General features: G+C 45.0%; 1 protein-coding gene across 2 annotated transcripts; it reads left to right on the top strand.

The window, feature by feature from the left end:
- Positions 1–982: 982 nt before the first annotated feature.
- Positions 983–22,292, top strand: LOC110525678 (transcriptional activator MN1). Of its 2 annotated transcripts, XM_036979788.1 has the most exons (3): positions 983–1,858; positions 1,993–5,655; positions 20,634–22,292. In XM_036979788.1, exons 2-3 carry the CDS (start codon positions 2,070–2,072, stop codon positions 20,843–20,845), a joined length of 3,798 nt encoding a protein of 1,265 aa, XP_036835683.1. In that variant the 5' UTR covers positions 983–1,858; positions 1,993–2,069; the 3' UTR covers positions 20,846–22,292. The 2 variants fall into 2 exon arrangements, with proteins under 2 accessions (XP_036835683.1, XP_021461696.1); XM_021606021.2 differs by having other exon boundaries at positions 983–5,655.
- The last annotated feature ends 212 nt before the right edge of the window (positions 22,293–22,504 follow it).

The raw sequence follows: 22,504 nt of genomic DNA, 5'->3' as shown, positions 1-22,504 counted from the left end.
ATTAGCCTAGATAGGCCTATATTACGTTTCTGAAAATAGCATGATGCACATAACCTACATTTCATTATTTTCAGATTTGTTTTAATAACATAGCTTGAATCTTACAGTAGCCTAAGTATAAGAAAGGTTGACTTGGTGTTTTCTCTTGCCTGCCCCTTCCCCTTCATGCCAATAAACATCACATAAATGTGCTTTGTTAATTTATAAGGTAAACCGAATTATGGCCATGTACAGTTAATGTGAATGGAAATGTTAATTTGCTGTTTAAAGTGCGTTAACATTACAAACTCCGGGCCAGTGATTGCGCCCTGGCATTTGTTTAACCAATGCTATTGTGAGATCATCTCTCTTTGATTGAGCGTAGCTTAATTTCCTACATCTCCATTTCTATCAAGAAAATAACACAATATACTAACATAAACGCGTTTATTCAAATAACATAATATACTAACATAAAGGCGTTTATTCAAATAACATAAGATACTAACATAAAGGCGTTTATTCAAATAACATAATATACTAACATAAAGGCGTTTATTCAAATAACATAATATACTAACATAAAGGCGTTTATTCAAATAACATAATATACTAACATAAAGGCGTTTATTTAAATAACATAATATACTAACATAAAGGCCTTTATTCAAATAACATAATATACTAACATAAAGGCGTTTATTCATTCAGATTTGTATGTGCTCTATAACAAATAAATAGATTGATCTCAAATAAAAAACAAAAAGCAAAAATGGCCATAGACCATTTAAAATACAATGAAGCAAGTAACACACCTGGCATAGACTCGAATACACTTTAGTTGGGGAGAAGAGTGCTCTTTCAATACACTAGCGTTACTCTCTCGTTCATCCACATCTTGGACCACCTTAAAAGATGGACCCTCCCTCTGCACTGGCACTCCGCAGCCTCCGATTGGCTAGGTCCTCGTGGATGGAAATGGTTGCGGAATGCAAAACTTGTTGCTGGTTCCCTGAACGCGTTGATCTCACACAGCGCCAAGCGCCGGACAAGAGTGTGATCTATCTGTGAATCGCTCCCAGCTGGAATAGACCAAACCAGAGTCAGGAGCAGAAGGAGTGCGTTATATAGTGTGAGAGAGTGAGGGAAAGAGCCAATAGAGGTTCCGCGCCTTATGCGTGCTTGGAGGGCACATGACCAGGACCAGTTGGACTATGTTGTCAAGCCGCGAGTAGTGCGTGCCGGAAGCTCGGGGACACGGTGGAGCAAAAGCGACTTTCCTGATAGCCTCATGACTGGGCTGCATTTTCCCTCCGGACTTTGTCTCAGACTTGTAATGGTAGAATTGTTAATAGTGCAGTTATAATACATTTCACCCAGAACTGTGGGAAATTGTTTCTTTTGATTTTACAACAACGACCAATTAGAATTGTACTTGTGCAGGTTGCCGGTGGATTTCTCAAGAAAGGGATCTTGAAAGGACACTCCAAACTGTGCGTCCTATGACATTTCACAACAGCTGGAATAATGAAGTTGACGAAGAAAATGGTTATGTTTTTATTTAAATGTTTATACGCCTTGTGATCTCTGTCATAAATTAGATAACGGGTTTGATCAAGTTTGCAAAGAAGAAATGTGCTCAAAAATTTTGGAATATGATATTATATCGAAGTCACATTGCAAGTGAAAGATATTTTGTATTATTTGTAAACTAATGCAAACCAAACGCCTGTAGAAATACACGGGAACGAGCAAGGACAGACTTGTAGCCTATGTACGTGCTTCATTGGACATACGTGTAGTGTTCTCTCCCTTTTATTTTCCTCGCAACACTTTAGGTGCAAATTGGATTTTGGAAAACACAATGAGTACTCATTGGGTGAGTGAATAGATTTAAGATCCATTGTCTAATTTTTAAATCAGAACTTTTTAAGATATCAAAATAGCCCATCTGGCCTATTGAGGCATTTCTCATCTCTTTTCGTTTTTTGTCCTCTTTTTTTGTGTGGAGAGGAAGGAAAACTGAGGCTAACGATAGACTGCCTATGCCAGCTGAGCTGGCTGTCATGCGGGATTGATAGCGGGGAAGTATGTTTGGGCTGGAGCAGTTTGGTTCTCAGATTAATAGCAGAAACCCTGGCCAGTCAGAGAGAAACATAAACCAGCCAAGACTGAACATGAGCTCCCATTACAAAAGCCCTGGCTTTCATGCAGGAGGCCCGCCTGGTGCAGTGGAGCCGGGCATGGGCCCTCTGAACGAGCCTCCGATGCTTGGGCTCAATATGAACATGAACGGTGAGCAGTATGGTGGCTTTCATCCCAGGGGCCACTCAGACATGCATGCAGGCAGCGGACTCCAGCAGCAACAGCAGCAGCAAGGACCAATGCATGGATTTTTTAACAACCAGCAACCTCACCAAGGCCATCCCCATGGCCACCAGTCTCACCCTCATCAACACCATCCTCATTTCAGTGGGAACTTTGGAGGCCCAGACCCAGCCTCATCCTGCCTGCATGGTGGCAGGCTGATGGGCTACAACAACAACGGCATGGGGCCCCAGCAGGGCTTTGGAGAGGGGTTTGACCCCCTTGCTGAGGGCCAGGCAGGGGACAGCTTCTCCCAGCAGCAGCAGCAACAGCAGCAAAGATCCAGTAACATGCCTGAGTTCCAGCACCACGGCCCCCCAAGCGGCAACCACGCTGTCCCTGCCCCCTGTCTACCCTTGGACCAGTCACCTAACCGGGCAGCATCCTTCCATGGTCTTCCCTCCTCCTCCTCTTCCTCCTCGGAGACCCATGGTCTGGAGCCTCGACGGATGCCCAATCAGGGTGCTGTGGAGGGATTAGAGTATAATTTCCCAAGCGAGCCCCCAACTGGACATTTTGACGTACCTGTATTTTCTCCATCAGAATCAGACTCTCAGCTGCCCCACTTTGGGCCAGGAAGGCCGGTGGCTGGTGGCAGTTTCCCTGGAAACCCTGCCATGGCTCGGACACCGGGTATACAGGGCATCTCCAAAGGGCACCAGCAGCCTCCCCCACAGCCCCAGCAGCCTCAGCCTCCCCCACAGCATGGAGTGTTTTTTGAACGCTTTGGGAATGGCCGTAAGATGCCAGTGGGGATGGACCCGGGTGTCAGTGCCAGACACACTCTCATGCAGCAGCAGGCTGGTTTGATAGCACGACAGAACTCATGCCCCCCAGGCCTCCCCCGGCCTCCCCAGTCTGAGTCGGGCTCCACCAACACCAACATGCTGGATGGTGGCGTCATGATGCCTGGCCAACACAACCAGTTTGAGTATCCTATTCACAGACTGGAAAATAGGGGCCAGCACCCCTATGGGGACCCCATGTTTAATATGCAACAGCCGGCTCCCCCTCCTCCCGCCCAACAGCCTCCGAATCAGAGGCTGCAACACTTTGACAGTCCTTATATGAACATGGCAAAAAGGCCCAGATTTGAGTTCTCTAACGCACAGGGAGGGGAGAATTGTGGCACGTGGGGCAGTGGCATGCACAATGCACAGGGCATGGAGAACCATCTCTCTCCCTCGGCCTACCCTGGCCTTCCTGGTGAGTTCACCCCACCTGTAACAGACGGTTTCCCCCCGGGTCCACTCCAGCATGCCGGGCCTGAGCAGCAGTCTCTGCAACAGCGGCAGAACGCGGCCATGATGATCAAGCAGATGGCCTCTCGGAACCAGCAGCAGAGGATGAGGCAGCCCAGCCTGCAGCAGCTAGGTCACCACGGCGACGTGCCTCCGGGCCCCATGGTTCATGGAGGCCCAGTGGGGAGCATGCCTCAGCCCAACTTTGACAGGGAGAATGGAGGCAGGATGCCAAACTTTGAGGGTCAGAACCCTCATATAACTCAGGAGAACTGGTTCCCCGGGTCCCACCCACCAGGAGAGATCATGTCACGGCGTATGGGGGGAACGGGCGGGGAGGCTGGGGCCCACGACATGGGGCTGCAGCAGAACGGAGCTGGTATGATGTTCAGGCCGGGCATGAATGGGATGGGCATGCAGGAGCCAATGAGGATACCTGGAGATGGGCATGTACAGGCCCTCCACTCCCCTCGTATGCACCCCCAGTTTGGCAACAACATGGGCAACCTCTCCCAGATGCAGTCCCCCGGAGCTGGAGTAGGACACCCCAACGCACCATCAGATAGGCGGCCAGCTGACTTCCCCGCTGGGCCATCCATGGGAGCTCAACCAACGTTTCCTTACGGAGGGACAAACCGTCAAGGGCCACCACATAGCAATCCCCAGGGGGTGAACACCTCACCAGGGAGCTACCCTACTCCATCTGAGTTCCCCCCAGGCCAGCGGTCCTCTGTCAGTAAGCTTGGGGCACTCTCCCTGGGGAACTTTAGCAAAACCAGCACTAAAGACAATGTTTTCGGGCAGAGCTGCCTGGCAGCCCTTTCCACAGCCTGCCAGAACATGATAGCTAGCCTAGGGGCCCCCAACCTAAACGTAACATTCAACAAGAAGAACCAAAATGAGGGCAAGCGAAAACTGAGTCAGACGGAGCAGGACATTAATAGCAGCACAGGTAACGGGACTGGCAGTGCTGGTCCTGAGTATTTTCAGAGCGGCACTTCCCAGAACAGCCAGATGCCTGGCAATGGGAATAGCATCATAAAGCCTGCAGGTCAAAACCAGACGCTGCAGGGGGAAGCCAGTGCCCTCTCCCCAAATTACAACATGGACGCTACCCCATGCAGTGAGGGGAAAGCAGCAACAGGGAACGGGAGAGGGAGAGGGAGGAGAAAAAGGGACAGCGGGCATGTGAGCCCTGGGATCTTTTTTTCCTCTGACAGCGGAAACCCTGTTGTAAGTCCAGGCCAGCAACCCCCTTCAGCTGGCGTTGGGGAGAGGGGTGGGGGTACGCCCCATGAGAAACCCCTCCCGTCCCCCTCCTGGGGAAAGGGAGATGACCAGATGCTGGGGGACCAGGCAGACCTGATGTCTTCTCTGGACAGTGGCATTCAGAGTGTCACCAAATCTAACAGTAGCTCACCGCACGTGGACCTTCCTGACGATGTCAGCGCCCACTACGTCAATGAGGATGAGGTGTCCTCTAGCTCAGATGCAGGAGGTGCTCCTGTCACCAAGCCCAACCGCAGTCCGCACATCACCGTCTCACCCAAGCTGCAGAGGGGGGAACATGGCCTGATGAATGGGCAGAAGCCCCTAGGCATGCAGGGCATTACCAATCACACTACCTCGACACCCGACAGCTATGGACTGAGTGCTGGTGGGGGCACGGTGGGCAACGGAGTCGGTCACCCAGGCACACCTGGGATGGAGCAGGTACGCACCCCATCCAGCACCTCTGGCCAGGATGACATCCACCCTCTGGAGATACTGCAGGCCCAGATCCAGCTGCAGCGCCAGCAGTTCAGCATCTCAGAGGACCAGCCCCTGGCCATGAAGAATGGTAAAAAGAGTGGCGACTGTCCCTCACAGAACGAAGACAATGAGCTGGCGAGCTGCAGCCCGGATGCTGGGAAGGGCTCAATGGGCACTATTGACCTTGACACTCTAATGGCAGAGCAGCACGCCACCTGGTATGTGCCCAGCGACAAGGCCATGATGGATGGGCCAGAGGATGACAAGGCCATGGCACCCTGGGAAAAGACTAAGAGCCAGAATAACAGCAAAGAAGGTAATTCAATATGCTCTATGATCATATTTGCCACATTGTTTTACTATCTGACTATTAGTGTCTTATTACTGTCCACACACACACACACACACACACACTTTTATGTCAGTCAATCAACTTATCAGCACATAGTGTTGTTTTGCCTCTCAGATGAGTAAAAAATGATTTAAACTCTAGACTAAAATAAGTCACGAAGGACTTCCTTTGTGCTTGTAGCCTGTGTCTGCAGTTATTTGGAAATCTGTTTCTGAGAATATGATTATCTCAAGTCAATACAATATTGTGGTGTGGACAATATCATTATATAGGAGGCTACAAGATTATATATGATAAGATTAGTATTTTAACTTGCATGAGTTGAATTGGAGACAAGCAGGCTCTCTTCTTGCACTGCCGTCTTTGAGTGTAGCCTAAACACTGTAGACAGCGTGGAGGGTTGTTCCGTAACTTCGAGTCTTGTGGACTTTGAGAGGCAAAAATCTCATTGTTCTATGTTTCACATATTCTATTGAAAAATATAAATCAGGTATTTACTCGAATCGAGCTTTACATGTAGAAACATAAATAATTAATTTCTGACTTGTAATCGTTTTTACACAAGGGATAGGCTATTGGACCACAGGCTATTTAACGATTAGAAATTAAATACCTAGCACTAACCAGGAACATTTAAAACATTGACTTGTAGTTAGATTTGTTGTTCTAAGTAATCCTTAACTTATTATTTACTGCTTGTAATAGATTCTTCTCTTGTAGAGTGACTTCAAAATAACAGCCCGAGAAAAGTCAACATTTCCTGTGGTTCTTTATCTGGGTTTTCAGAGTGAACAACTACACTGAGAAGATGAATAGGTTTCTGAGGAGATGCGTTTTAACAGCATGTTTCCCCTCCATACATATCTGTTTGTTTTTGTTATTAGTACAGGATAGAATACGTGATTGGAGACTGGATTGATTTTAGATTAGTCCATATTGAGAAGGGAAGGGAAGTGAAATTACTATAAACAAGAGTATCTTAAGCTTTTATTTATTAACTTTATGTTTCCTAAATATGATGTGTCCTCGAATGGAAAGATTTACATTGAAAATGGTAATACTATTAGACAATGATAATAATAACAGTAATAATTATAAGAGTAAGAAGAAGAAGAAGAATGCAAGTCTAATTCAGTTTTTGTCATTTGTTTAAAAGTTTGGGTTCTATTTTATTGCCAGACAGTTTTTCTGCCTGCATTGGTTTAGGAAAAAAATGGTTGGTCACGGTATACAAATGGTTCTTTCTGTAAATAATTGAAAAACAAATGTATTTAGTGTCCTATACCACGACACTGTTGTATAATTTTAAGTGCTTGTTGAAATTGGTATAGTGTGATTAGAAACGCTGGCTGGCGCTTTACATTTTATGTCAGCGGTTTGAAAACGGCTGTCAATCATCTTTTGACATTAAACAACACAAATCATTTTCTACTGACTATACATTACCGGTCATACCTAAGTCTTCTGGTTTGTTTTAGTTCATAAACAGGTAATTAAAGAAAATGTGGGAATAATGCTTATGGTTATTATTATTTCCCATTATAATTTCCTATATTGTTTATATTGAGACTAGGCTATAGCTACAACAAGCACATTCAATTTAATTCAGTGCTGAAGTGACTTTTAGTTGACTGCTCCACCAATCCATTAATCAAAGAACAAACGTAAGACTACTTCATATTTAAATTCAAGTTATTAATTGAATATTTATGGTGCATGTCCTCTTTTAAGCGTACGGTAGGATATGTTTCTGTCCAAATGTCCTCTTGTGTCTTGATGTATTTTGTTAGGCCACTTTTTGTATGGGACATTACAAAAGCTATAGATAAATATAAATTGTAGTCAGTCAGTGCTGCAAAAGGCGGCGGGGTAGCAGTGAAACACGCATAATTAAATCGCCACGGCCAGAGACAAGCCACCAAAACGCCTTTTCTCACGTGAATAGGTAGCCCCCAGCGCATATTTATTCAATATCCCTTTGTTCTGACTAACTGTGGGAGCAGAGAGGGGAGGGGGCTCCATGCACGGAATCTGTGATCAAGGCGCATTGTTTAGGAGACAGAGGTCAACCAGACCGGCCACATTCTCCCTCTGTCCATTTTTTTCAAGACCCATATGTCTTAGATAGGCGCACGTAGGCTATTTTACAGAAAATGCACAGCAACAGCGGCCATCTCGATTTTGTTAAAGTATTTATTCTCTCCCGTCTCTCCTCACTATCTCCGCAAATTTTCCCCTCTCCAATTCCCCTCCCTGCAAGCATGAAACGCAGGTCGCTTGGGCGAAATCGATAGCTAGTTAGCACAAACCATGTCTCTTGACAGTTTCTCATTTGAGTGCTGCAGACGGAAAATATGAAAAAGGGTTAAGATGTGTTGCTTGATTTTAAGATTGAATTGGATGTGTTTCAGAGACGCGCAAATGTCTCTGCAGTCAAATGAAACCATACGTTTCAGATAAACATAAATAGCGCCTTATGGTTTTAGTTGCATTTATGTATTAACCTAAATAGTACACCTAGGCACAATCAATGATCAGTTATGAAATTATTTGACATATTCTCTTGCAAAATGCTAAATCCCTGAATTCTAAAAGTCATATTTTAAAGATTTCATGGAACTTTGAAATTGAGCTGTGTGGAAGTGGAATACAAATATTGATGAATGTAGGCATTTGTCTGTTTTTGCAAGTCATTTTGTTTTGTTTCTAATGTCTTGTTGCAAGTCTACCAGCTGGTTAACAGGTGAACCCTAACATGGTCATTGCCTGTGCCTGGATTCTGCCCTATTGCTAAGTTACAGTGAAAGTTTAACATAGTTATGTCGTTTTCTTTTTCTTTTTAAATTGTCTTGTTAGATATCAAGGTTATCAGTATTCCTACTATTCACAAGATAAATTATAGGTAGCATGTAATAGTAATAATAATACTAATAATGTTTTAATGCTAATGATAACTGGTCTACAATTTAGAAATAGAACAATTTGTATATATTTTTTAAAAATCAGAATTTGATCATGCTACTTTTTTATTCCCGTATGATGTGGTTAATCAATTAAAACGTTTTAAGATCACACATTTTGATTGAATACACAGCACATTTTCCTAAGCAGCACGGTCTTGATCATATGGATAATTTGTATTGAAGTAAAAAAAAATCCACGCATTTTGATCATTTTTCCATGTCACCCTCGGAGTTGATCATATGACACCCTTTTAGGTGTTGTGCACCAGGGGTGTATCACATTAATTTAGTTTAATGTTTTGGCAACCCTCTCTCCTGGTATCTGTCCTCATGCCTCTGTCCTATCTCCCATCACAGTGTCCTGAAGCTAGGGATGGGGTGGGGGTCTGCATAGGTCCTGACATCCTGGGAGCAGCTTTAAAGGCCCAGTGCAGCCATTTTTAGATCAATATCAAATTATTTCTGGGTAATAATTAAGTACCTTACTGTAATAGATTTCCATTTAAATGGGCAAATATAGCTTTTTAGCTAAAAACTATTTCTCAAGCAATAATTTTACTAGCACTGTCTGGGAATGGGGAAACTGAAAACTAGCTGTTATTGGGCAGAGAGGTTTGGAACTCCGTTTGTTATTGGTCTATTAACCAATTTACTTCATGGTGATGTCACCATGGAAAGCCGAAACACCCGCTCATGGAAACCTGCTGATTAAAAGGTCATGTGTACATTGTATTTTCAATTATCAGGAAAAAAGACTGATCACATTTTTACAGTGTTAGTTTCATCAGCTGTTGTACAATATCACATAAAACAAAGGAAAACCCTTTTTACTGCACTGGGCCTTTAATAGTGGGAGTCCTGAGTAATTGTGTTAATTGGGCGCTTTATAGGCTGCACTCAGTGTTTTTACAGGAAGTTGAGTTTAACCGCCCAATTGAGACAGGTGGGTTATGGGCCTGTGTTTATTTGGGGAGGGGGATGGTTGCAGTGACATTTGGTAATAAGCCTCCTTGTGTCTAGCAGGGATACTAGTGGTAGTGCCACTGGGAGGAAAGGACCTGTGGTGTTTGGGGCTCTGTGACTATAGGTGAGGTCTCAGCCAGTGCAGGAGTTGGAGATCACAGAACAGACTGTATTATCAGGCATATTGGTAATGGAGCCAGTGGATGTATAGGTGATGTTTTCAGGCCAGAGCTTGGTGCCATAAGTGCCTCATAGGAATATGGAATTTGATAATGCAATTAATGCATTGTACAGGTCATTCTATAGTAGCTTCTATGGGATAATTAAGCAATAAGGCCCGAGGAGGTGTGGTATATGGCCAATATACCATGGCTAAGGGATGTTCTTATGCACAACGCAGAGTGCCTGGACACAGCCCTTAGCCCTGGTGTCTCTTCTGCTCTAATTACGTTGGTAACCAGTTTATAATAGCAACAAGGCGTCTTGGGGGTTTGTGGAATATGGCCAATATACCACGGCTAAGGGCTATATCCAGGCACTCTGCGTTGCGTCGTGCAGAAGAACAGCCCTTAGCCATGGTATATTGGCTATATACCACACCTCCTCGTGCCTTATTGCTTAATTATGATACTGTTAAAGAACAAAATGAACAAAAATGTGTTTGTTGTATTTTATGTGTTGATGTCTGTTCACACAGTGTGTCTCAGCTTTTCCTGTATGAGGTCCCACTGTGGTTATTTACAAAGTGATATGTTCTGCAGTAACGGCCCAAATTGGACCCATCCATAGCGTATCCGATCTGTGTGATACCAAGCAGCCAAAGCTAGTCACTAAGACACAGTAATGTCTGCTGTAGGCATGGGGCCTTTAGACCCTGCTTTAACTAAAGATGCCCGTTGTCCGTGAAGTGAAGGAACTTGGCTGAATTTTCACCAAAGTGATGAGTGAATACATTTCCCCCTCCTCTTTTTCATCTGTCTTTTTCCCTCACCCTCTCTCCCTCTCTGCTCCTTATATCATAGCCAGGACCTGACGGTTTGTTTTGAAAGACATGCACACTCTTGATAACAGGCAACTTGTCGCCCTAGGAAATGATTCAGTTGGTTGTATTTTTATTTTTAGAGTTTTTGCTTCCGTTTTGACCACACAGTGAAAGTTGTGTTGGTTTTGTTATTTACGGTGTGTTATCACTTTGTACATACAGTGTGAGGATCTCTCCTCTGAATGAACATGGTTTCCCACGAAACACAGTCACTGTTCTAGTTGTGGTTGAGGATGCTCCAGCTTGCTGTTGGCAGGTAGGAGAGCAGTGGGTAGAGAAGGGACTTGTCATGCTTAGACACCCTGATTAGGGGTGTCTAAGCATAAAAAAGAACAGGCCACCTAAAGCGACCTGGGAAGAAAGTGGAATATTCCTAAAAGACCACCCCACTTTCCCATCTCTGTTGGTCTATTGACATTTCACTCCGTGGACAACTCTCAAATCACATGACTCATTTTCATTTCCTGTATTTCCTTTCTTAAAGATGTGATTTCTTAAAGATGTGATTGACATTTGGTTGAATGAAGAGAAAACAGCTTGGGGAGGTCCGTGTTCCAGATTCATCATTACAAGGTGTTCCGTATTGACTTCCTCAATAACACACGGCCAGACAGTGTAGCACTGCCTGCACTTTCTCATACTGCAGTAATAATAATAGTTATCATAATCACAGAAATTAGTCCTGGTAATATTGTTGCCAAAAAGTGCCAACCTGTCAGTTGACATGGTTATTGACAGATAATGAAGAAAAATGAGGTGTTAGACTTTCTTATGTGAGGATCATATTACAGTTAGCTGTAAATATCAGGAAAGTGTAGACTTTGAGAAATGTAAAGTTGGATCTTTCTACCTTTTTTTGGAATATGTGTTTATTCTTCCTTTGTCTCTTCGCAAAGTCCTTTCTGTCTTCCTTTTTGGATGAATCCCTAGGGTTGAAAGAATATCACACAATTCCTACACTATCAGCACGAATCAGAGGGCATTAGGACTGCTTTTACCATGTAAGTGTGTGTGTGTGTTTGTGTGAGTGTGTGTATGTGAGAGAGATGAAAATATGGAAAGTTAACAGTGTGGGTTTTTTAGCTGTAAACATCATGTCTGATTTATGCAGACTTGGATCACAGGCTTGTGGTTTCAGACCTTTTCTCAGGTGTCTTGTATGCTGGAATAAACTCTTTTCTCAGGTGTCTTGTATGCTGGAATAAACTCTTGTGCTGGTTCTCACACTACTCTCAGCTCCAGCTCTGATAATTCATCACAGTATGGTTAAAGTATCTGACTAGTTATGTCAGGGTTCACCACAACTTGTTTTAGCTCTACGGCAGAAAGCCGGCTTGCAGTCCGTTTGGTCTGATTGAAGGACAACCCCTACTAGGTTGTAGTAATCCACAGTAAAACCCAATAGATTTGTAGTAATCAGTACTGATGGCATGCAATGAAAACAAAACCATTGCAATTTTTCCATGAGCTGCTAGCACTTATAATACTGGTCCATCTGAGTGCCAGGCAAGTGCAGTAGCAGCATAGTTTAGCTGTGTAGTCTTCTGTCTTATAGACACTGCAGCTTAGAACAATACTTTTCATATTTTTTGCCTGTAGTTTAGAGTGTGTAAAATCTAGTTTGAAAATGTTGTTTCTAGATGATTGTGTGAATGTGTGTATCCACTGTATGCTGAGGTCTTTGCTTTGCAAGACATTTACAACCACTGACAGTCAAAGGAGCCGTGTTAAAAAACGTCTTTCTTACTGGGGTAGAGAGGAAAGTATAAACAAAGGTGTCAGGCCTTTTGCTCGCTGGTTTCTGATTCTTCAAAATAGCAGCTCATCCGGTATTTAGCTTTCCCTGGGGAAGAGCACTGAAATGAACTCAAACTTGTCTCAGCGTGCGTGTGGTGAATATTCTCCTTGGATAGCGCGTAGAATGGATGGGTATGTGTGTGTCAGTTTATGTGTGTTAGTGTGTGTGTCTGTGTCAGTGTGTGTGTGTGTGTGTGTGTGTGTGTCTGTGTCAGTGTGTGTGTGTTAGTGTGTGTCTGTGTCAGTGTGTGTGTTAGTGTCTGTGTCAGTGTGTGTGTGTGTTATTGTGTGTGTCTGTGTCAGAGTGTGTGTGTGTGTGTCTGTGTCAGTGTGTGTGTGTTAGTGTGTGTCTGTGTCAATGTGTGTCTGTGTCAGTGTGGGTGTTAGTGTCTGTGTCAGTGTGTGTGTGTTAGTGTGTGTGTCTGTGTCAGTGTGTTAGTGTCTGTCCGTGTGTATGTGTGTGTTAGTGTCTGTGTCAGTGTATGTGTGTGTGTGTCAGTGTGTGTGTGTTAGTGTCTGTGTCAGTGTGTGTGTGTGTGTGTGTGTGTGTTAGTGTGCGTGGAGGTGTTGTCATGCCGCCAGCAGCAGTTTTGCTATTTGGCATACAGGTAGTCAGTCGTCAGGCGTCTTTAATTTGTATTGACAAATTGACAAATGAGTTATGACACCAGAGCTGTTTCTCCTGGGAGAGAGGAGGAGAGACTGATGGAGTGATAGCCGTTTCCCCTGGGAGAGAGGAGGAGAGACTGATGGAGTGATAGCTGTTTCTCCTGGGAGAGAGGAGGAAAGACTGATGGAGTGATAGCCGTTTCTCCTGGGAGAGAGGAGGAGAGACTGATGGAGTGATAGCTGTTTCTCCTGGGAGAGAGGAGGAGAGACTGATGGAGTGATAGCTGTTTCTCCTGGGAGAGAGGAGGAGAGACTGATGGAGTGATAGCAAAAGCGAGCAAGATGAAAATAAGTTTCTGTTTTTTCTGGGAACATCTGAGGTTTCACTGTCGAGGCAAGCAGGATGTTAATGGCTGTCATTTGCATAATTTTAAAGCGAGAAAGAGAGAAAATAAATATTTCCTTTTCTACCCAGTTCCATTCTCCTGGACTCTTTATATTTTTCAGGTCAGACATTAGACATTCAGATGTTAGAAACAATAGTTTGGAGTCTGTTTGGAGTCTGGCTTTGAGGTCCACAGCTGAGTTTGAGGGACTAAGGCTGAATACTGTCATTATACCACACAGAACTATACTTTTAAACCAGGGGTGGGGGTGGAAAAGGTACTCAATGGTCATACTTGAGTAAAAGTAAAGATACACTACATGACCAAAATGATGTGGACATCAAACATCTCATTCCAAAACCATGGGCATTAATATGGAGTTGGTCCACCCTTGGCTGCTATAACAGCCTCAACTCTTCTGGGAAGGCTTTCCACTAGATGTTGGAACATTGCAGTGGGGACTTGCTTCCATTCAACCACAAAAGCATTAGTGAGGTCGGGCACTGATGTTGGGCAATTAGGCCTGGCTCGCAGTCGGCATTCCAATTCATCCCAAAGGTGTTCGATGGTGTTGAGGTCAGGGCTCTGTGCAGGCCAGTCAAGTTCTTCCACACCGATCTCGACAAACCATTTCTGTATGGATCTCGCTTTTTACACGGGGGCATTGTCATGCTGAAACAGGAAAGGGCCTTCCCCAAACTGTTGCCACAAAGTTGGAATCACAGAATCGTCTAGAATGTCATTGTTTGCTATAGCGTTAAAATTTTCCTTCATTGGAACTAAGGGGCCTATCCTGAACCATGAAAAACAGCCCCAGACCATTATTCCTCCTCCACCAAACTTTACAGTTGGCACTATGCATTCTACTGGCACCACCAAACTCAGATTCGTCCGTCGCACTGCCAGATGGTGAAGCATGATTCATCACTCCAGAGAACACGTTTCCACTGCTCCAGAGTCCAATGGCTGTGAGCTTTACACCACTCCAGCCGACGTTTGGCATTGCGCATGCTGATCTCTGGCTTGTGTGCGGCTGCTCGGCCATGGAAACCCATTTCACGAAGCTCCCGACAAACTGTTTTTGTGCTGACGTCACTTCCAGAGGCAATTTGGAACTCGATAGTTGAGTGTTGCAACTGAGGACTGACAATTTTTATGTGCCTCGCGCTTCAGCACTCGGCGGTCCCGTTCTGTGAGTAAATACTTTACATCAAATTCCTTATTTTAAGCAAACCAAACGGCATAATTTGCGAACGCAGTATTTGTGTTTAGTGAGTCCACCAGATAAGAGGCAGTAGGGATGACAACATGCTATATGAATTGGACCATATTGCTGTCCTGCCTGAGTATTCGAAATGTAACCTGTACTTTTGAGTGTCAGGGAAAATGTATGGGAGTAAAAAGTACATACTATTTTCTTTAGGAATGTAGTGGAATAAAAGTAAAAGTTATCAAAAATATAGTATAAATATAGTATAGTTACCTCCAAAAAACTGCTTAAGTAGTACTTTACTTAGTATTTTTACTCAGTTAATTTACACCACTGCTTTTACCTCGATATTATAGACATTTTGATTGCACTCTTTTAAGGTTTGTTGCTTAGTTGAAAATTGAAAAAATAGTACATTTGACATCTTTTTTTGTGCAACTGGTGCTTATGATTTTGAAGATCATATTATGTTAATTTCTAAGTAAATATCATTATTTTCTTCAATCAAGGGTAAATGTATTTCTTTATTCAAAGGTCAATTATTATTTCAGTCAATTCTAATCAGTCATTTGATTTCAAGTTGTAAACAATTTCTATCACATGAAAAGAAAGATATGTGAAAATAAAATGTAACTTTCTGTAAATTGGCAACCTAACTTCTTCAACTGAGGACTAGCTTGAAATAAAGATTGCATGTTAAGTGTTGTGGGGCTGAGCAGGTCAGCCTCGATAACCCCCAGCACCCCCCCTCCCAGCCCCTCCCTAACAGATGCTCATAATCCCTAAATTCCCACTATTGTCATGAGTGGTTGGTGTTTCCAAATGGCCAAATATACATAAACAGAGTGTGTAGTGACAGGCTGAAACAAAATAGAGAGCGAGACGTAGATCAATATGTCACCTACTTGGATGACATGGATGACAGGTCCTGGACATGGTTTTGATTTATGCAGGGGGTACTAAATCACTTCCCGTGTTCCCATTTGTGTCTAGTTTCCTAAGCGCGTCTTGCGGCCTAAGGGGGAGTTGTGTGTGTACTAGAGAATGGCTGAGGAGGAGAGACCGAGCCAAGGTCTGCCTGCCTGGGCAAGTTTTTGTCCTTCTTGTTGCCAGGGAACAGAGAGGAAATTCAATCCAAAATAACCCCTGTGCCCTCGCTTGTGAAATGTAACCCCTCCTCTCCATATCCTCCCTACTCTGAGGGAAAGGTCACCATGTGGTGGTGGTGGTGGTGGGGGGTTGTAGAAGGCCTCCCATGCCATACTCCCCCACCCCAATCACCAACCCCCAGGCCACCATCAGATACCTGGGGTTGTCCTCTTATTTCTCAAACAGGGATTCCTGTAGACACTCACACACCTAGTTGGAAGCAGAGAACGTAGGACAAATTATTTGGTGTGTTTTGTCATTCTGACTTTAAGCGGTCACATAACAGTCTCATTGTCATTGCTCAGCTGGGTGATCTGCTTAGCGCAGTAGCTAGTACCTGAGGTTCCGGAGCACAGGTCCTGCTCTTAGGCACTGTAAACCTTCAGGAAAAGTGGTAAAAGACCTAAACGACCAAACTAAGCCTTGTTGTAGTGGAAATTAGGCACATTTTTTTTTTACCATTACTCCTCACATTGTCGAAAACCAGACGTTGTATCTATGCATTGTGATGTGTGCATTGTGCTCCTGGACATAGAATGTTCTCTCATGGCTTTAGTGTTAGTTGTTATGCTAAAGGAATCTGACCTGAATTCACTCACTGTCATAGGAGCAGAGGCCTCTGGGTGTTTTTGTCAGAGAGTGCAGAGGCTGATTGGGCTGGTTTGTGTTCAGTGAGGATGGGGTCGAGCCCTGGAGAGCAAGGGGTTAAAGGTGAAGTGTCGTCATGGAAGTATAGTTTGGGATAGAAAGGGCAGAGGGCTACCGCATGGGACGGCCGGAACTCTTCGGCTCCGAAAGCGAGGCCAGTGAACGCCAAGGCGCTCACACACACACACACACACACACACACACACACACACACACACACACACACACACACACACACACACACACACAGTGTATTCTCATATTTACTTCAATGCACCCTACACAAAGGCGGGCACATAATACATATTTAGCTATCATAATACTTAATTTACAAATGCATTTAAAACATAATAATGACCATTATCTTCATCAATTTACAATAAAGTTGAATCATTTGTTGACTTTGACAATTATATTTCGATTCAGAGAATATGATATTTATTTTTGTTCAATAAGGAAACTTCCCAGTGTTGTTTATAGACGTGGAGAACTGCTGGTATGACATGTGTGCTAGTGTCAGGCCGTCAGTGCTGCGAAACATTGGTGTCAGCCAGACAGAGAAGCACAAACTGAGCGGTGTGCTGTTACTGTGCATGTTCTCTTCATGACACTAGTGGAAAGCATTGTTGTGTAAATCATCACTAGCTGTGTCTGTGTGTCTGTGAGACGGCTCTACAAGCCTACGTGGAGGAGTCCCACTGTAAATCACACAGAATTACATCACTTTTAGAAACAGGCGAGAAATAGAGGTGTATCATATCAAATTGAGCATTTCAATTGCCATGGTAATCTTTTCTGATGTTGTAATATGGTTAGGGATGTAACTGTATTTGCAGTTCAGCTTAGTTGGTTGGGGTATTATTGTTTTCTTCTTTATTAGGTATTCCCCCCTGTGTGTTGAAGCTAAACACTCATTCTCCGAGATGAATAGCCTATCCTTGAGATATTACTGTGGATATGAACAGTATGCTGCTTGGCAATATAATGTGAGTCGTTGAACAGCCTTAACAAGATACCTGTACGTTTTTATTGAAAGCAAGATTCCACATCTTGTAAAATGTCACAGTGATTTGGGATTTAGATCTGTGTGATGTAAAATTTCACACTGCTGTTTCCACTTTTGAACAAGTACGCTGCCATGGATAATGCTTAATATTTAAGTGTAGCGTGTCGATTTTCCACCAAAATCCCATCTCTCTCGGCTCCCAGGGTATTAACTAGAAATATCCACAGATACTCTAATGCCATTTGTATTGTAATAGTACGGCCTTGTCAATTACCTGGCTTACTCCTGAACTGGAGAGCTTTATCATGTTTCAATAAATATGATAAAGAGCACTATTTTTCTGCTTTTAATAACACCATTTGAGAGGCACAGTGTTTTGATTATAAAAACATCTATTTTTAAAGTAGTAAACCGGTGGACAATCACTACATGGTAAATTATTCTTTATGTGAAATAGATGGTAATCACTGGTAATGCGGATGTTTTTATTTTGCTAAATGTCAGTAACGTTGTCACGTGAGCTCACATCTGAGCATGGCTCTGGGACAGTGGGAGTGGATGACAGTGTGTGTGTGTGTATCGAGTATGTGTAAGCTGTGCACTTGCTTTGATGTTTACAGTCCTTGTCCTTGCATGTATGAGGCTGGGGGCCATGTCTGTCTGTTTTGGGACCACGCAGACTGTGTGTGTGTGTGTGTGTGTGTGTGTGTGTGTGTGTGTAGCGGCAGCTGAGAGGTGGTGTGGATTTGGCAGTGGCGGTGGTTGGCGGTGTGTTTTGTGGTTGTGTTGTCAGATTGCTGTGTATCAGCAAAGAGCCAGGGGAACGCTTGGATGTCTATCCGGGCCGGTGTGGACCCTGCTGTGCCCAGCTACCATGGGCTGTCAGCGGGGGCTGTCAGCGGGGGCTGGAGGGGGGTAGGAGGAAGCACAGGGAGGAGGAGTTATGGTCCAGGCTCACCCAGTGTGATTGTCGTCCGTTCAGTGGTGTATGGCAGGGCCCTCTGGCAAACGCCAACCCTTGCCACAATCACCACTAATCCCCATACCTCCCTCTCCCCGCTGCCTTCCTCTCTCCCCCACCGTCGCTCCACTCAGTCTCCTGAGTCCCTGGGTGATTTGTGGGGAGGAGGAGGGAGAGAGATGCGGGAGCTTGGCTGCCTGACCTTTTACCAAATCCCTCCGCTTTTCCATTCCAGTGGTCACGGCCCAGACATGCTGGGGGGCAAAGCTGCCTCACTGCCTCCCTGCCTTCCAGGCCCTAGCCTGTCCACCCTGCCTCCCTGCCTTCCAGGCCCTAGCCTGTCCACCCTGCCTCACTGCCTCCCTGCCTTCCAGGCCCTAGCCTGTCCACCCTGCCTCCCTGCCTTCCAGGCCCTAGCCTGTCCACCCTGCCTCCCTGCCTTCCCGGCCCTAGCCTGTCCACCCTGCCTTCCAGGCCCTAGCCTGTCCACCCTGCCTCCCTGCCTTCCAGGCCCTAGCCTGTCCACCCTGCCTCCCTGCCTTCCAGCTCCTAGCCTGTCCACCCTGCCTCCCTGCCTTCCAGGCCCTAGCCTGTCCACCCTGCCTCACTGCCTCCCTGCCTTCCAGGCCCTAGCCTGTCCACCCTGCCTCCCTGCCTTCCAGGCCCTAGCCTGTCCACCCTGCCTCCCTGCCTTCCAGGCCCTAGCCTGTCCACCCTGCCTCCCTGCCTTCCAGGCCCTAGCCTGTCCACCCTGCCTCCTTACCTGCCCTCTTTGCCACTCTGTCCTACCCTGGCCTTGCTTCTCAGGCTGTGTGTTGTTAACATTACGTCATAGCTGCTCCGGGGAAGCAAAGTGAGGGAGAAATATATACAGAGAGCAAGAGAAACAAAAAAGTAATTAGGAAGAGAGAGAAGAGCTAAAAAGAGAGTGTGACACAGAGAGGTCATATTTTTTCTCTTCTCTCTCTCCTTCCGTTCTGTCTTTGTTGAACAGTGAGGTGGGCTGATCTGTGGAGTAGTGGTGGTGTGATGTTCAGGCACTGTGCCCAGAGTGTGTATCATAGTCTCTCCCGTCTCTGGCGCCTGAACCTCAGCATGTCTGAGCTGTTTAGAGCCTGTCTGTCTCTACAGCTACGCTCCCACTCAAAGGCCTCAGACAAACGCCTTTGTCGTTGCAGTAGTAACATAACAGGGGTGGCTGAGGAACACAGCAGAACAGTGTTTTGAGTGCTAAGGACAGATGGAAATAACCTGATAGATTTTCACAGCAGGTATCCCACCATGTTCACACACTCTTTATTTAATGCTCAGAGCGTGCTTGGAGGCAGACCCTAAACAAATGATGTAATGTTGCAGTCACCAATAGGGCTCTCTGAAACCAGTGAGAGTAAAAGTCTGACTACCTACACTCTCTCTTCTTTTTTCTTCTCCGTCTCTCCCCTCGCCTCTCTCTCTCTCAGTATGTTGTGGGTCTATATCATGGCAGATGACACGTGACGCCATTGCTTTTATGTATAGTTTAGCCTAGCACGTTCTGTCCTCGTCAATCTTGCTCTCGTTCATTTGTTCTTATACGGCACAAGCGATTTGACTTGGAGGATGGGTTGTACATCTCTACAGTCAGCGTTCCCCATGTTCCTCTAGAATCGCACGGGTGATTTTTATACGACCTTGGATAAACCTATGTATGGATTTTCCGTAAGCTTGGTGCGGCCATTTAATGTGGGCTTTGACACCATGGTGACGTGGGGTCGATACCGCAGCAGGGTCATTATACCAGTAAATTGGGTCAAGTAGGGTTAGAGGTCAGCCCTCTGACCTCACAACCAGAGGTAACTGAAGAGCGCTCCACATTTGCACGGGGGACCAGGACTGAATTTGTGTGTGTGTGTGTTTGTGTGGTTACCACAGGCAAGGAGAAGGTGGGGCATGGGTTTAGAGCAGTGTCCTTTTCCAGCCAGCAGTACGAGGAGTGGGAAAGGGGGGGGGGGGGGGGGGGGGGGGTTGTTAAGGTCATTTTACTGGACAGATTTTGAGTGGGATGTGAGAATTATTATTTCATTTATAAAGGGGCTTTCATGATTAATTCTAATGTGATCTACATATTAACCAAGTATGTTTATTTTGGTTGTTGATGCTAAATCTGTGTTCCTCAGTGCTGGCCAACTCACTAACCCTCTCTTCTCTCTGTTTGTTTCTCCTGTGCAGAGTCGGAGCTGTCTCAGAGTAAGGCTGGAGTAGGGGTGGGGGCCCAGGGGCCCGGAGGGGGCAATGGGGGGAGCCACCTGCAGTGCCTGTCCGTCCACTGCACAGATGAGCTCGGGGACAGTAAGGGCCGAGGGGGGCCCGTCTCTTCCTGGCGCTCCCTGCACTCCGACATCTCCAACCGCTTTGGGACCTTTGTGGCGGCCCTGACCTGAACACAACCAGGCCAGGAGATGGAGGGAACATCGGATGAAGAGAGAGAGAGAGGGAGAGAGGGAGGGAGGGAGGGAGAGTCAGAGTCAGTGGCAGATGACAACTATGGTGTTGATGATGAGGCCACTGCATCGGCTCTCGCCTGTTCAGGGAGAGAAAGACATATACACACCCATACACACTTGTACACACACATCAACACATACACACTCATACTCGCACATACACACTCATGCTCGCATACACACTCACACACAAAAGCAATCTTGGATACACACTCACTCATGCATCGCTGGACTATACAGCTTGGGCTCTAGTCAGTGGTGACCACATCTGGAAAACCACAAATCAATCTATTTTTATTTTATTTTATTTTTAAGAAAAAAGGAGAAATGTCAATGGAGGAAAATAAAAAACTAAAACTGAAGAAACAATAAGACAAAAATGACCTTGGCTGTATTGGAATACCAGTGTTGAATCTCCGTTTGGTTATATTCTCTAGATAAAAATAGCCTCATAATATTTGGGACCTTTGTGATCATCCTCACCACTAGAGCTGTCCCCTGTACCTTTACCCTCTAGCCATGGTTCTCTCTGCGGCCTGGAGATGGTACTACCCACTATGCCTGCCCCCAGACTAGCGTATAGATCACTGAGCCCAGGCCTCGGTCTGGCAGAGCCACCCTGACCCATACTGACCCGTTGAGGGACTTTGGTGGTCTTTGTCAGCCAGAATATGGAGGATGTGTGAACCAGCCCTTCCTCCCTCCCATGGCTCTCAGGTGAATAGAGGGAGGAGAGCAGCCCTGTCACCAGGACCTCTCCCCTCCAACCAAACCTCAGGCCTGGGAAGCCCATTGTCAGCCAGAGACACAGGAACCTGATGAGATTTTGGCCCTTTGAGACACCAAACCTCACAGCCTCAGCAGGCTACAAATCAAATCAAAATCCTGGTTCAATAGAACTGACCTGAACCCTGAAGCAGGGGGAGGGAGATGGAGAGATACATTTTTTGTTTTTGGGTTGGAAAAGGTATCAGCAAAAAGGGATTTCTTTATACATATTCCTCTCTTTCACTTCCTTCCTCTTGTATTGAGCTTGGGCTCCAACACAGGTATACAATACAGCCAGTGGAAATAGTAGGGGATGTCAAAGAACAATTTAATAAGGGAAATGGAAAAAAAAATATTGGTATTGCACATGTAAAATAAGAGAACATTTGCTGTGTGTTAGGCAATCTTGTAATCTTTAAATAAAGCTTCTGTTGGATTTGAATTTCTGAAACAATAGATGGAGGACTGTGACGGCAACGTGCGAACTGAGTTTCTTTTTTGTTTTCTTTTTTTAATAATATGTAAAGTGCAGTCGTCTGTTTTCCTGCATATTGTATATATCTGTATATGTTTTATTGAGTAACTAAATAACAATAAATATGACGTTAATGGTGAATTTGATGATTGCTTGTTTTTATTAATGTTGTGCAGAGGGGTTGGGTTAAATGTGGAAGACAAATTTCCGTTGAATGCGTTCAGTTGTGCAGCTGACTAGGTATCACCTTTCCCTTCCCTTGTATTTAGCAGTCATATCAATAAAGTCACAATTTATGACTTAAAATAATTGAATAATGGAAATATGGCTCTACTCAGAAGATATCTCATACA

Source organism: Oncorhynchus mykiss, chromosome 6, assembly GCF_013265735.2.
Source record: "Oncorhynchus mykiss isolate Arlee chromosome 6, USDA_OmykA_1.1, whole genome shotgun sequence".
Classification (NCBI taxonomy): domain Eukaryota; kingdom Metazoa; phylum Chordata; class Actinopteri; order Salmoniformes; family Salmonidae; genus Oncorhynchus; species Oncorhynchus mykiss.
The sequence above is the reverse complement of the archived record's forward strand: the minus strand, read 5'-3'. Positions and strand labels throughout refer to the sequence as shown.

Excerpts from the sequence above, each read along its gene's own strand:
- LOC110525678 (XM_036979788.1), top strand. The coding sequence starts at position 2,070 with ATGTTTGGGCTGGAGCAGTTTGGTTCTCAGATTAATAGCAGAAACCCT. Across the intron at positions 5,656-20,633 it reads CCAGAATAACAGCAAAGAAG|AGTCGGAGCTGTCTCAGAGT; the intron begins GTAATTCAATAT and ends TCTCCTGTGCAG.